Source organism: Calonectris borealis, chromosome 26, assembly GCF_964195595.1.
Source record: "Calonectris borealis chromosome 26, bCalBor7.hap1.2, whole genome shotgun sequence".
In the NCBI taxonomy this organism is placed as follows: Eukaryota; Metazoa; Chordata; class Aves; order Procellariiformes; family Procellariidae; genus Calonectris; species Calonectris borealis.
In genome coordinates this window covers 5434944-5448708 of record NC_134337.1, presented here as the reverse complement: position 1 = coordinate 5448708, position 13765 = coordinate 5434944, and the positions used below count along the sequence as shown (strand labels likewise).

General features: G+C 52.4%; 1 protein-coding gene across 1 annotated transcript in view; it reads right to left on the bottom strand.

Moving 5' to 3' along the window:
• The window catches only part of NFASC (neurofascin), a 96248-nt gene that overhangs the window by 45592 nt on the left and 36891 nt on the right, over window positions 1-13765 (bottom strand). The window contains exons 2-9 of the mRNA XM_075174105.1: window positions 13172-13347; window positions 10648-10665; window positions 9482-9587; window positions 9087-9283; window positions 8604-8726; window positions 8231-8401; window positions 5220-5270; window positions 168-279 (exon numbers count right to left, since the gene is read on the bottom strand). Coding sequence (XP_075030206.1) covers window positions 168-279; window positions 5220-5270; window positions 8231-8401; window positions 8604-8726; window positions 9087-9283; window positions 9482-9587; window positions 10648-10665; window positions 13172-13265 — 872 coding nt within the window. The 5' untranslated portion in view covers window positions 13266-13347. The remainder of the gene's footprint in view (window positions 1-167; window positions 280-5219; window positions 5271-8230; window positions 8402-8603; window positions 8727-9086; window positions 9284-9481; window positions 9588-10647; window positions 10666-13171; window positions 13348-13765) is intronic.

The window sequence follows — 13765 nt, the reverse complement described above, 5'->3', positions numbered from 1 at the left end:
AGGTTATAAGAGTATTGTTAACAGCAGTTAAAAGGAAGGGAACGATCCCTTTTCCTAGCCAGAGGTATTTCCACTGGTGATTCAGCATCTCGGTCCCAGGCCATCCCACTGGGGGCAGCTGGGGACCCCCCTCTCCCCATCTCCACCAGCCGGGAAGCGGTACGTACACTCCTGAAGCGATGCACTCCAGCAAGAGGTCCACCCCTCTGAGCACCATCTGACTGCTTGAGGTCCCGTAGGGGTACATGAAGCTGGGAGTTGTTTCTGTAATCCCTCGGGCTGAAATCAGCAGGAGAGAGAAGACAAACAAACAAAACAAAGCGCTTTTAAACTCTCCTTTGCTGCAGCAACGGGGAGGGCACATACAGCGCCAGAAATACATGGAATTTTCAGGGGGAAGCTGTCAAGTTCCTGCGATGCTGAACTTGCCCAGAGATGTACCTGGACAGTAGAGAAGGGCTCAAGGTAATTTTTAAAGCAAAAAAAAAAAAAACAAAAACGGGTAGAGAGGGGATGCTTGGCAGGCAGGGAGGTAAAGGAGCAGCAGAGGATGGGCAGAGGGAGCCGAGCCCCGGGGACGGTGCATCGGGAAAGTCCCCGCACCATCAGCTCCCGCCGGGGCAGCACCTTTCCTGCCCACCCCTGCCTCCAGCACAAAGAAATGGGCTGAAATCAGATGAGACTTGGAAATACTGATGGACAGAACATGTAATGAAGGACAAAAGGAACAAATGGGCACAGGAAGGGTTTACTCGGAAAACTGAGCCGCTTTGCCACAGAGATCTCCAAAATTCGGAGGATCCCAGCGCTGTCTGGGGCTCTAGCAGCACCAAGGAGGTTTCCCACCCTTACTGGGAGCTGCGGGGCCTGGAAGGACAGTGCCCTTTGGAAAGGAACAACTTAGCAACCAAAATGACAAATTTCAGGACTGGACAGGAAAGTTGAACAGGAGAAAACCAGGGGAAGACACAAGACAACTCTCTGCAGATACACACAGTGAAGGTCTCTTTGTAGGGGAAAAAAATTAATGGAATAAATTCCATTAATAAGTGAAATTATTAAACTAGACGTAGATCAGTGAGGACAAAACAGGATGACATGGGCTTGAAAGCAGCGGTAGCAGAGACGGAGGTTATGAGATTAGGAAAGGGGACAGAATGGCCAGGGTTGGCACAGGGTCACTACAAACACCGAAGCGATCCGTGGGGAGAGCCCACCCCGCTGCAGGAGCAGGATCTTGGGGTGCAGACCAAGCCCTCTCCTGCTGCCTCGAGAGCTTCGTTCGCTCAGCGAGCAGGAGGCAGCCAGGCGTGCCCGGTGCCGCGAGGCTTTTGGGGATGCCCACGACTATTCGGGAAGCCTCCACCCGAGCCCTGGTAGGGGAAAAGGGCCGGGGAGAAGGAGGGGAGGGAGGACAGCGGCTGTTCGTGGTGTTCCCGTCAGCCTGCCTTAGGGAAAGCCTGGGACCAGGCTCACAAGGGAAAAAAAACCCAACCCCAGGAATTAAACCGTGCCTTTGAAACGAACCCACATCTGCCGGAGCGCGGCCACACACACGCATCCCACCGCTCCCACGCGCCCACAGGTTACCGGTCCACATGTGCTCGTCAGCGGGTTAGTCAATTATTTGATTAATGGATTACCAGGGCAGGCAAATCTTGACCTTATCCTGAAGGGCCAGTTCTCTGGGCGGGCACACGCCGCTGTTTGCTTGCCTGCTTCTGGAGAGGATCTCGTTCCTGGTTAAAACCAGCCAGCCCGCGCCGGGGCTCTGCGGGGGGACGACAGAGCCAGCGCCTGGGTTTAAAGCCAGGATTTATCAACAGCTCCCACACCTCTGGCCAGATTCGTCAACTTCTCTCTTCTCATGTGATTAGGAGAGGGGGATATTATTTTATAAGCCAATATTGGCTTGTATTGGCCAACAGTCTGCAGCCTGTTTGAACAGGCTGCACGTTTCACTCCCACAATGAACCCATTTGCTCAGGAGCCCAGGGCATAACTAGAAGAGATAAGCAGCAGTGCAAGCCAAATTTTACGAGCCATATATTAATGATGAAAATTAAAAATAAGGGAGATAAATTAGTATCCTATCCACTTGTTTAATAAACCTAACAACACCCCGGCATAGCTGATAAGCTTTTTGCCTTAGTACAGCACTACTAATAAATATTTTGCTATTTATAATAGGGAGCGGCTAGAAATTCTCTCAGGCAGAGGTACCATTCCAGCTCTGAACTTGCGGCAGCTACAGCTGGAAGCTGTCAGACAAATAGCAATGTCTCACTCATCTGTGTGGATGGAACAGAACTCAAAAAATAAATCCCATGGCTATTTATTTCTGCTCAAAAATAGTCTCTGCTTCCAATATATTGCTGCTGTTGTCCCCACCTCTATGAATCTGGACCCGTTCAGCTGTGAACAGGATATCCCAGAAACAGCCACTTCTCACCCCGGAGCAGCCAAGGGCCCCCTCCCCACAGTCCTGACCTGACGGCATTTAAAAATTGTACCTCAGCTTGCGTTTCTACTTAGAGGCGATAATAGGAATATGCACATCCAGACACACCCCATCTGTTCGCCTCCTGCACAGCTGGCCGGCCTTAAAACATCCCACAGGTTTGCCAAAATTAAAAAAAAAAAAGAAAAAAAAGAACAAAACAGACTTTTATTTCCATTTTAAAAAAAGGTGAGAAACTTCTGCTAATAAAATATTCAATTAATCCTTTTAGATCGTTTTTCCTTCATAACTGCAGACAGTTTGCCTAGGCAATTAAGCTTTGCAGCAAAGAAATCATCGCACCCGCTACGAGCCGTGGGGAGAAGGGCTTGGTTGCATCTCCCGCGATTAGCCTGGCCCTCGAGTGCCTTTTGAGACAAGTGTCCCGCAAACCGCTCGTGCCCCACGTCCACGCCAGCAGGTCCCACGTCCCCGAGATGAGCTCGGGCGCATCCGTCGCAGACTGGCAGGGAAGGGGACTCGCAGCCTCCCGCTGCTTTGCCGCAGCCCTTTGCCAGCTGGCTCTGGAGCTAAGCCCGTACCGTAGGGACCAGCACCCCAAGGTACGGGGTCCGAGAGCCCCGAGGCTCCCAAACACCTAAAATACTTGGGAGACTGATGTCCCTCTTCCCCACTCCCCTGCCCCTAAGACTCCTTGCTTTGCTGCAGCTGGTTCCAGTGGCCAGCACGGCCAGACCGGTCATTCCAGGGAGAAACACGGGGTTAGCAAAAAGAAAAAAGGGCTGAGGGTAAGAATTTTTTTACCAGTTCCTTAACTATTATGAAACTGTTGGTTTGGAGCTCAGATTTGCACAGGGGTGTGAGTGGGTGATTTGAATCCACCGGACCCATAAAATGTTCCAGGAGACATTAAGTGCAAATAATCCATATAGTGCAAATACTAGGCAGTTTATCCTACGCACCTGTGACTAGAAATCTGGAGAAATCTATAAGACTGTGCAGATAAGATCTCATTTTCCTAACCAAGTGACTATTAAGCATCCCTTTTCCCTGAGCAAAGACATGCAGCGGGAGATCAAGAAGCCCACGACCACCACGGTGACTTTCCCTCCTGATCCAGCGAGGGCTGCAAACACAGAAACGGTGCCCAGCCAGCATGAAGGCATTTTCTTTGAAATGCAAACATCATTTACGCTGCTGAGGTGCAAGATATATTTACAGGACATATACACCACTGGATTTTTCTTTGGTGCCTGGCCCTGCGCGCCTGTGAGGGAGGCATCTCCTCCCGCTCGCCTCTAGCTGAGGCATGGTGCGGTTTATGCAGCTCCCATTAAAGCTAATTTTGCTGGCAATCCCCTTTCACAGCCATTTCTACAAATATTTTCAGACTATGCCCAGCCCGTTTGCTGCCACCAGCACTTCCTCCGAGGCTGGTTCTTCTGCTGAGCCTTCCCCTGCTCTCCAGCATCCTCAGAAACCTCCCACTCCCGGCTGCCGGTGGGATGCCAACACCCCGCTTCCCTCAGCGGGGAAGGGCTGCCCGGGCCGTCCGCTGGCACGAGAGGGCTCTCGCCGGGGACACGGAACCCAGTGCCCTCGCCTAGCACATCCTCCTCTTCTCACACTGCAACTCTCTCTGCTCTTTGCTGGCAAAAGCACTCCTTGTCCCCAAAAGTCCCCATGGAAGAAGAAAATGTGCCCTGGGTCGTGCAAGGCAAGCTCTGGCTCCGGGTGGGAAGCTGGGGGGGATTTTGCCGTAGGGCACAGCCGGGGAGCAGCGCAGGGCAGCCCCCACCCCGCTGCCGCGCCGCCCCGGCCCCCGCCAGCAGCAAGAGGGGCAGAAAGCAAATCCTGCCCATGATGGTGCCTGGCCTTGGGGCAATCGGACTCTGTGGTGGTCTCTGGGGAGGGGTTCGCATCCCTGGCAGCGCCTGCGCTCTCAGCATCGCCCGCAAACAGCCCCATCTCCCCGCTCCCCTACAAACCCCTGCTGCTGCCCGGCTCTGCCCGCATTATCCCCTCACCTCCGTGACATTCCAGTCTATTCTCAGGGCAGCAATCGTGCCCCGGGGGCCGCGCGATTTTATGTCTGAAGCATAATTTATGAGTTTGGGATGGGCTTCTCCCAGCAAAGGCAGGCTGCGGAGGTATCTCCCTGCCCAGACAAAGGGCAAGAGCCTCGTGAAAGCATCCAGCACATGTACAACCTCCCCACAAAGAAACAAAGCTTTCGAGAAAACCAAATACTCCTTTTTCTTTTTTTTTTCCCTCCCAGTCACTGCCTGCGTTTGGCCACAAATACAATAGATGCTCTTTCTGAAGACAGAGAGAAGAGGGATGGTGGGTCTTATCTTTAAATCATGAGCCTTTGCTGAGGACAAGCCCCCTCTTCGGCGAGGAAGCAAGCTGGGCTCGCTCAGCCACGCAGACTTTTTCACATGGGCCAGATCCTATTAATCCAAATGCCTCTCAAGCTGAGCTCCGCATATCCAGTTAATTAGCTTAAAACTCAATAATTGTAAATCGTGCAAAGTTTTGAGGGGGATTTTGTCGCTGTTTGGCTCTTTCATCACACCCAGTTTTGCAAAGTTGAGGCTATAACCCACGGACGGGGACGCGGGCACACACAGGGGTGCGTGGGCACAGACGATGCGGCGGCGGCGGCCGCTCGCTGCCCGGTTAGCGCGGGAGATCAGTCAGGTTAGGCAGCAGGGGGTTAAATCGTGAAGGTCTCCAGAAGCCCGCGTTGACTCACCACTGTACATGTCAGTGTGATTTCGTAAAGACGTTTCGTTATGGGGTTTCTCTGCAATAAACAAAAGACCGTGAGCGTACCGAGTGCCACAAAGCGGGCGGGGGGACAGGCGGTGCGGGGGGACGGGGGACAGAAAACAAAATAACTTCCCGAAACACAAGAACAATGCGGACAGGCAGCAGCAGGGATACAAAAGCACTCTGAGCACAGCTGCCTTCCAGGACAAACAACATAACACAGCAATAAAGGAGAGGAAAAGAGGACTGTTTTCCTCCCTCAAGATGGGAAGACAAATAAATGTATGAAAATTGTATCATAAACATTTCCTTGAAGTGTTTTTCTTTTTGGTATAAAGACAGTTGTATCTTTGAAAAAAAATTCAGTTCAATTTGGAGAAGAAAAACGCTTTTTCTCTTGGTTTCTTAACTATGAGGGAAACATATTCCAGGTACTTCTTACCAGCATAAAGCATAGGTTGGACACAGCTAGGCAGCAAAAAGGCATGGCAAAGATGAACAAATAATAATAATAATTAGGCTTTAAAAGCATAATCTGCTGTAAAATCCCTTTTAATTACAAGGTAATTAAAGTAGATTGTATTACTTGCAAAATACCAGCTCTTCAATAACACGCTGCTCTCATTTATTGACAACCACCGCCAGCCATCACCTCTACTTGAAGAAGGAAGCCAATTGCCACCCGCGCTCGGCGAGGAGACGGGGGCTGCACCGTCCTGGCCCGCGGCTGCTGGAGGATCTGCCCTCCCCAGCTCACACCGTTACCCGAAATACTGTTTTGGCATGTGAGACGGCCCTGGTTTCCACCAGGATGTGGCACAGCCGTGTTACGGTGTGATCTGCCCAACAGGAGATGCGAGAAGCTGTGTTGGCTACCATATAGGTGTTGGCTACCATATAGGCGTTGCCCTGAGCCTGAAGTCATCAGCCACACACCGTGTCTCTGCATAAGGGGGTTAAAAGAGCCCAGCAGATGCCCAAGAGCTACCTGAACCTGGATACACCAGGGAAGCTCTCTGCAGGGAAAGGCACGGGTGTATCGCTCCCCCAAGCCTTTGCATTTTTCTCTTCCTGCATCCAAGGGCATGGCAATCCCATGCAATGATTTTTCAGCAGCTGGTGAACTTTTTTTTTAAGGACAGCCAATGCTCATGGCTTAAGGCTGAGATGATTGAGCAGCTTGAGACAAATACAAACTCGTCTCCTTTGAACACTGTACGTAGAAAGAATTTTTTGTATCATGACAGATGAGAAATTACAGCCTCAGTTCTTTAAATTACAAGGGCCTCTGGGGAGCTCATGGGGTGGCATTTGCATCTGATAATACAGCAGACATTTCTGAAGGAAAACTTAAAGAGGGAGTCCAGTGTAATTGGAAGCCAATTCTACATAGCCTGGGAGCAAAACGCTGTGGTGGCATCTGAGTGTAGCAGAAGGGGGAACTTGTATCTGTCTGCCCAGAAATCTTCCAGGATTTCTTCCACATTTTTTTCATAGCTTGACAAATATGTCAGGCTAAAGCCTTTAGAGGCTCAAATGACCACAGATCTTTGTTTGCCAGAATTTCTCCAGCTCACAGTAATTTAGGACTCGGTCCTTCCCTAACAGGCAAACGTTGGCATTGTTTGGGCAGCTCTGTAAACAGACAAATAATATTCAGAATGAATTACCTACACACATTCCTCACCATTAGCAAACAGCCTGGGTATAGTATTTATATTGCTGATTCTCCACTCATGCTTTGCACAGAGGAGAAGCTGTTACAATAAAAATGCAAAACACTCCAGGGCCCGTCTGCTTCTCACATCGCTTTTAGGTCACTGCTATCAGAACACTTTAACAGCATTACTTCTAATTTAAGCTGCTGCGAGACCCGATTAAGCTCCTAACGCTGGGATTCAGGAGCGCCTCGTGCCTGCTTTGGACAAGAGCCTGCTCCCCAAAACACAGCCTTGCATCTGCCAGCACACACTACCCCTTCTTCCCAGTCTGACCTTACTGGGATCGGGAGATGGCTCCTGTCTGATGACTGGGGCCCATAGATGCTGTTTCTGTGTCAGCTGCTGATTGTGCCGGTGCTCTGCACACACACCCCAAAAGAGAGCCCATGCTCTGCAGGTCCTGCCTCGACTCAAAAGCTTCGTGTCCTGCAGCGCTCAGCTCATGTCCCCTCTGCCAGCGTCCCCGCCAGCCAGCTGGCATGAGATGCATTAGCATCAGACACTCGCCTTCCTTCAAGCAGTCCTGTTCCTAGAGAAGAGACTGCTGGTGGCGGGACCTGCCCATGGAAAGGCTCTTCACATGCCTGGAGAGCGCCATGCACGTGCTCCTCCTGTCCCCCAAGGCGATGCTCTTCACCGAGGTGAAGCTGAGATCTCTGGCCATCCCGAGCGTGTCCCGCGTGTACACGCTCAGACCCCAAAGGCTCAAGGCTCCTGTCAGCACCTCCCAGAGCCATGGAGCTAAACAGCAGCTCCTGGTCAGTCGGTAAATCCTGAGCTGGGCAAGGCTGCCACACACCCAGCCCTCCCGTGCAGCACCAGCACAGCCGGGGGTTCCCCGCAAACCTAAGCCTGGAGCAAACCAAGGCTATTTCCAGCTTTTCAAACTAGGGAAAGATCACCTGATATTACACATTTCCCTAAAGATGGGGGAATGCCCCATCTGTATTGAAATGCTTTCAAGTTCATCCCAGACACACGGACGTAGCAATACCTGCACCAAGCTACCTCTGCAGCCCTCGACCCCTGAAGCTGCAAGGCTTTGAGATGCTGGAGGGAAACCAGCCAGCCCTCCCTGCCAGCGTAGCCATCCAAGGACTACCATGCCTCGTCCAAACAGGTTCCTGCACTATCCTAAACAAAATAAAGGAAGCCACTCTTCTCCCTGGTAGGTCTCAGTGCTGTCAAGAACAGAAACAAGGTGTCTGGAAGGAAAACCCTGCCCGAGAGAGGCCAGGGAAGACCCATCCTGAGCGATCAGCGTGACACTTACTGGTTTTCACCTTGAGGGTGTAGGGGTTTTTCTGCTGAATGGTGTGGGTGAAGTGGAAGCGTGCGTTGCAGCTGTAGTCTGTCTGGGCATCCTGCAGCATGACGTTGGAGAAGTACAGGTCGCCGTTCTGGCCCTGGGAGACGCGCTTGTCCTGATGGATGGGCTCCATGGCTGCAGGGGAGAACAGATCCTCCAAGTCAGATCCTCCCACGGGCGGCTGTGCAAAGGAGAAACCCCTGACCCAGGCCACGTATGGGTGCCTCCAAGCTCTGAACTAGCAGTAATGACCCTAAACATAGTTATTTTAAATAAAGACTGCAGGTGATGGCCTGCCCACAGGGTTCCAGGTGGGAAGGGGGTTCCCCCGACTCACAGCTGCTCATCCAGAAGATGACGGGAGAAGGCAGGCCGGGCGGCGGGTTGCACTGCAGACTGAGTGGAGCACCTTCATCCACCTCTATCACATCCACCTTCTCCTTGGGCCACAGGGGAGACTCTGCCATAAGAAGTAAAGACACTGCATGAGGAAGGCAGGGTAGTGACTTTGCAGATCTCCTCCCGCTGGACCTGGCCTGGTTTCAATGGAGCGGCCTCAATGCAAACTTCATTTCTATGTGTGCAAGATTCCCTTAAATCTATACCGAGTGTTTCCCTGTTAGCTACAGCCATAACCCCCATGCCTTCATCTCGGTCCTGTGCCTGGATGCATCCCGACACAGGCAACAGATGAAGCAGGCTGAGATGTTTGAGCACTGGATATTCTCCATGCCTCTTCTACAAAATCTCATACGATGCAAATAGTCCCTGCTCTCCCCCAGCAAGCGGCTGCTTGCTCTGCGCCGCTGCCGTTACTCACTAGAAACCTGGAGGTGGATTTTGCTGGAGAGAGCGGTGCCATAGTCGTTCCGGGCGAAGCACTGGTACTCGCCCTCGTAGTCCTCTGGCCGTCCCCCGCTGTGGAAGTCGATGACCAGCGTCCCTGACCGCCGCCGCATGGACACCTTGGGGTCCTTCGCCACGTTGAAGAACTTCCCGTTCCGTGTCCAGGAAAAACTGCAAGCATGGGGGAGAGGTTGGGTTTGCAACCATGGACCATATTTACCCGGCGAGATCCTTACCTGTGCTGTGCAAGCCAACAGCTGGATTAGCTGATGGTGTAAATGGCACAGCTCGACCGGCGGGAAGCTCCTCCAGAGCCAGCTGTAAGCAACAGCAGAGCCGCAGCGTAACAGGGGCTGTAGGTGCACTTACGTGGGAACGGGGTTCCCTTTGGCTTCACATTCAATGAAGATGTTATCCCTTGGGTCGACGATGTAGTCCTTCACGGACTGCTTGGTGATTGTGGGGGGCTGAGGCACTGCAAAGCAAATGAAGAGCCGTGAGGAGGGTTGTGCAAAGAGGGTGAATCCCCTCTCTGCCGTCCTGCAGTGGATCCTGATGGGACTTCAGCTTCTTCCCCAGGCTGGACGTACAGTTTGTGGTTTAAAGCCCTTCAACACATGAGGAAATTACCATCAGCGTTTGTCGGGGTGTGCTACTCATCACCTCTCGGACCACCAGCACTGTCCAGACTCCCTTTTGGTGCTGGGGAGCCCCTGTTTCTCACTTGGTATCTTGGTCTGATTAAGGAATTTCACAGTCACATCTTCCTGCTACCGCAGGTTGTTTGAATCAGACTGAAAGGCATCCTGGCTGCGCACCTCAAAGACAGGGGCTGCACTGAGACAGGGAGCCGGAGAGCCACTGCAAGAGCCACTGCAAGACGTTTACGGGTGCTCCCTGTGCAAGAAAAAGGCTCAAAACCTCCCAGGTTTACCCCGAAGGAGCACGGCACTGGTGTTTAGAAGGGCAGGGCTTGTGAAAAGGGGCACACGAGCCCAGCAGCCAGTGTAGGACCTGGCGCTGCTTCTGAACTCTGAATTGAAGGGCTCAGTCCCATGGCTGTCCTGGAATGAAGCCGCCCAGGTCCGAGGCTGTTTGTTCTCCCCCCGAGAGCTAGCGATGCTGCAAACGTGTCAGTACGTGGAGCTGAGCTTCGCACACGCGCTCGTGCAAGGCAGAGGAGCCTGCTCTCCTCCGAGATGTGGCATTAGCAATAACAAGCCCCTGCAGAAACGATATTTGCATCGCAAAGACAGTCTGGTTCCTTCTCCGGGGAAAGCAGCAGAGCCTAAGCACTCCTCCCAAGCAGCTCCAGCACCTCCCCTGTCTCTCCCAGCCATGCCTGGCTGTGCAGGAGAAGTGGCTCGTCCTGACTCTGGCCAGCCCTGCCACGGGAGCGAGCAACGCACCCACCTACACCGCGAGCCAAGCAACAGCCGCCACCAGCCCCCTGCTCGGTACGGACCCCTCGTGCCCTGTTTCGGCCATGCAGAGGGGACGGACACGTATACACAGAGGGCGAGGGGAACACTTACATTCACTCTGAATATTTGCTGTTATTCCCAAAGTGCAAGCGTAACGGAAAAAAGACAAAAGGTTAATTGAAGAACAAACCTATATACGTCATGTACACAAATATAAACATGTATAGTTATTGTAGGGCTTGCAAATACTACACAGAAATCATTTTACAATTCAAGCATGTTCTAATCTCCCTACCTACTGTCCTGTGGGAGAAGCTGCTGCTGAGCGGTCCTGTTAGCTCTCAACTGCCTCTGCAGCAGGGGTTTTTGGGGGCCAAAAGAAGGCACAGGCGTAGTTGCACCACTTGCCTGCGGGCATTGGGGGCCCCGCGGTCCAGCAGGTTGCCCACAGGAGTTAGCAATGTTCCCCCCTTCCCTATGGCCGGGCTTACCCCGAGCCCCCCCAGTTTCATCCCCCTGAGTCAGAGGCTAATATGTGCCTGATAAACCCTTAGCTGGCTTTTTAGGTGACAGTCAAACTCAGAGAAGGTGCCTGTAATATAGGGAGATATACATAACCTGTCCCCAGGACAGGGGCAGGCAGGATTTTATCCAAAGAAGAAAACTTGTTAGGGTTGGGGAAGGGAAAAAACACCTAGGCAAGCTTAAAAGCAAGAGCAAATAGTGCAGCTCCCCCGACACAGGGTGAGCGAGGGCTGTTCCCTCCGCCGTGAGGGGTCCCTGAGGCTTTGCCCACGCAGCTGCCCTCTCCCGAGCTGCTTCTGCCCTTAAAACATAAGGTCTGGGGAGCAAAACACTTCCCTGGGGAGATCTCCCGCTCCCGCGGTGTGGGCAGCCGGGTGCCCACCAGCCCAGCCCCCCGGGAGGGTGGGAAGGAGCTGATCTCCGTGGAGCAGGGAGGACTTTCACAGCTGGTGGTAGGTGGGGAATAGAGCTCATGCACCCACAGAGCCTGCGATTTGCACGTTTGTCAGCCCCTGCACAAAGCCGGAGCAGCTGGGGCTGTTTCCCACCGCCTGGCCAGACCTGCAGCCGTTCGAGCACAGGCGATGCTGTCATTAGCTCAGTCTCGCCAAGCAGTGGGTAAGGGAGCCCTGATCACCAGGTGGCTTAAACAGGAGCTGAAAGCAAACCCCTGATGGCTCTGAAGGCTACTTCCATCCCGAGATGGCAGTAAAACGAAGCTGATGGCAGAAGGCGGCTGTTTGCAGACCCGTTCAGTTTTCCCCAACTGCACTGGCCCCTGCTTCCATGCCGGCTGCCTGCATTTCTGGAATATTATAGATGTTAGCAAAGCCAGGCCTGAAGGAATCACTGAGCTTTCTGCATCAAATTCCCAATGCTGGGAACAAGAGCGCCCTGTGCGTGTTACAGCGCTGACTCCGGGGGAACAGACATTTTCATCCACAACCATCTGGAATGGAGCAGAGCAGGGACTCAGATTCGAGTCTGGGACCCTCTCCTTTTCAAGTAACATAAGTATTTATTCCCCTCCGCAAATCAGAGCTTTCTCATCCTTTCTCTTCAGTTATTTCCGAATTTCCAAAAGTCACTGCCTCAAATTTTTCCTTCCCATTTTGCTGCCCAGAGACAGCGATCAGCTGAGGTACCCTGGGTACAGCCAGCACACCCAGGACTCCACAGACCAACAACCCACAAGGTAGAAATTTCTCCTATCACGAGCAACCCCGGCACTTCAGCCTGAATTTAGACCCCAGCAAAAAGCTGTCCTTTTTCTACTAATGCACTGCTTGCTGGAGGATTTCTGTGCCTTGCACTGTCGGAAGAGATTCCCTGCAGCGACAGACTGATTATTATTAACAGCCGCTACAGGAGGAAGCTGGGACACAAAGAAATTATGAAACTGGTTTCCAGAACAGTGGCTGAGCAGCTCTCAGTATGAACCCCCATCTCAAGTGCATTCAAACAAGTCACGCGTTTCCCATGTGCTCGTCTGAAGATGCCCATTCAGCAGAAACATCAGCCCATGTTTCCCTTCCTCCTCACTCCCCCATATCCATCCGTATCTTCTGAATAAAACATAACTCCCATCTCATAATTAACTGAAAAGTCCCAACAGAGAGAGAGAGAAAAATCACATTGCTCTGCAGGACCTGCCCAGGTCCCCGCTGCCCTCGGGGACCTGGGTGTCAGATTGCGGCAGCATCTGCCCCAGCAGATAAGCAACGAGCTCACGTTCTCCACAAAGGAGCATCCCGAAGGCTGCCCGTGTTCTGTAGGAACACCAGGAGTCTTGAGATGTTCCTCAGAAATCAGCAGGCTGAAGACTTGCCAAGACCTGATTTCCTCACCAGCTTGGCTCGGATGCTCTGTCCCATTTTAATACGTGGTTTTGAGTCCTCTGCTCTGCTTTTGAGATAGACTGACTAAATCGGAGAGCGATTTAGGTGACTGTCTGCAGGGCATGTGGTTTAAAAAGAAAAATATTCCAAAACAAACAACAGAAAAGAAAACCTTAGGCTGGACCAGGAAAGCCGCCTGGGCAGTGCACATCTTCACTCTACCTCCTCGACCATCTGAGCAGGAGTTTTTAGAGGGGTAAACCATAACTTACAATCCAGAGGGACTTCGATGGTGCTGACGAGGTGATGAAGGCAGAGAGCGAATGCTATTCCTGCGCAGGCGAGGTGGTGTCTTTGCATGACCATTTTGGACGCCTGGGCAGCGTTAGGACCTCAGTTGCGTCCCCCGGGGCGAGCAGACCAGCGGCAAGTGCAGACGGATCCTCAGCTGCAAAAACGAACACAAACCCAGCGGTCACCGAGCTGTTTACAGCCCCATTTCTGTCATCTTCCTTTTGGCAATTGTGGAGAGAGAGTGTTTCCAATCCAAAAACATTTGTGCGGAGGGACGGGGGTGTGAACAGTGCCAGAAATAGTCTCCAGGCTCCGGTGACCCCGGTACAAGCCCGTGGCCACTGCCCTCCCAACCCCCGGGTGGCTCTGCTGGCAGAAAATCAGCCTTACGGGGTTATTGGTGCTCACACCCTGGAGAGACCTCTTGGATGGGAGGAGGAGGACCCCGCTGTCCCCTGGGACTGACGGGAAGTTACTCAGAGCAAGTGAATACAAAAGCAGCGAACAGTCCCCACAGGATAAAATGAAAAGGATGATTTGCTGTTTAAAAAAAAAATAATAATTGTATTTTA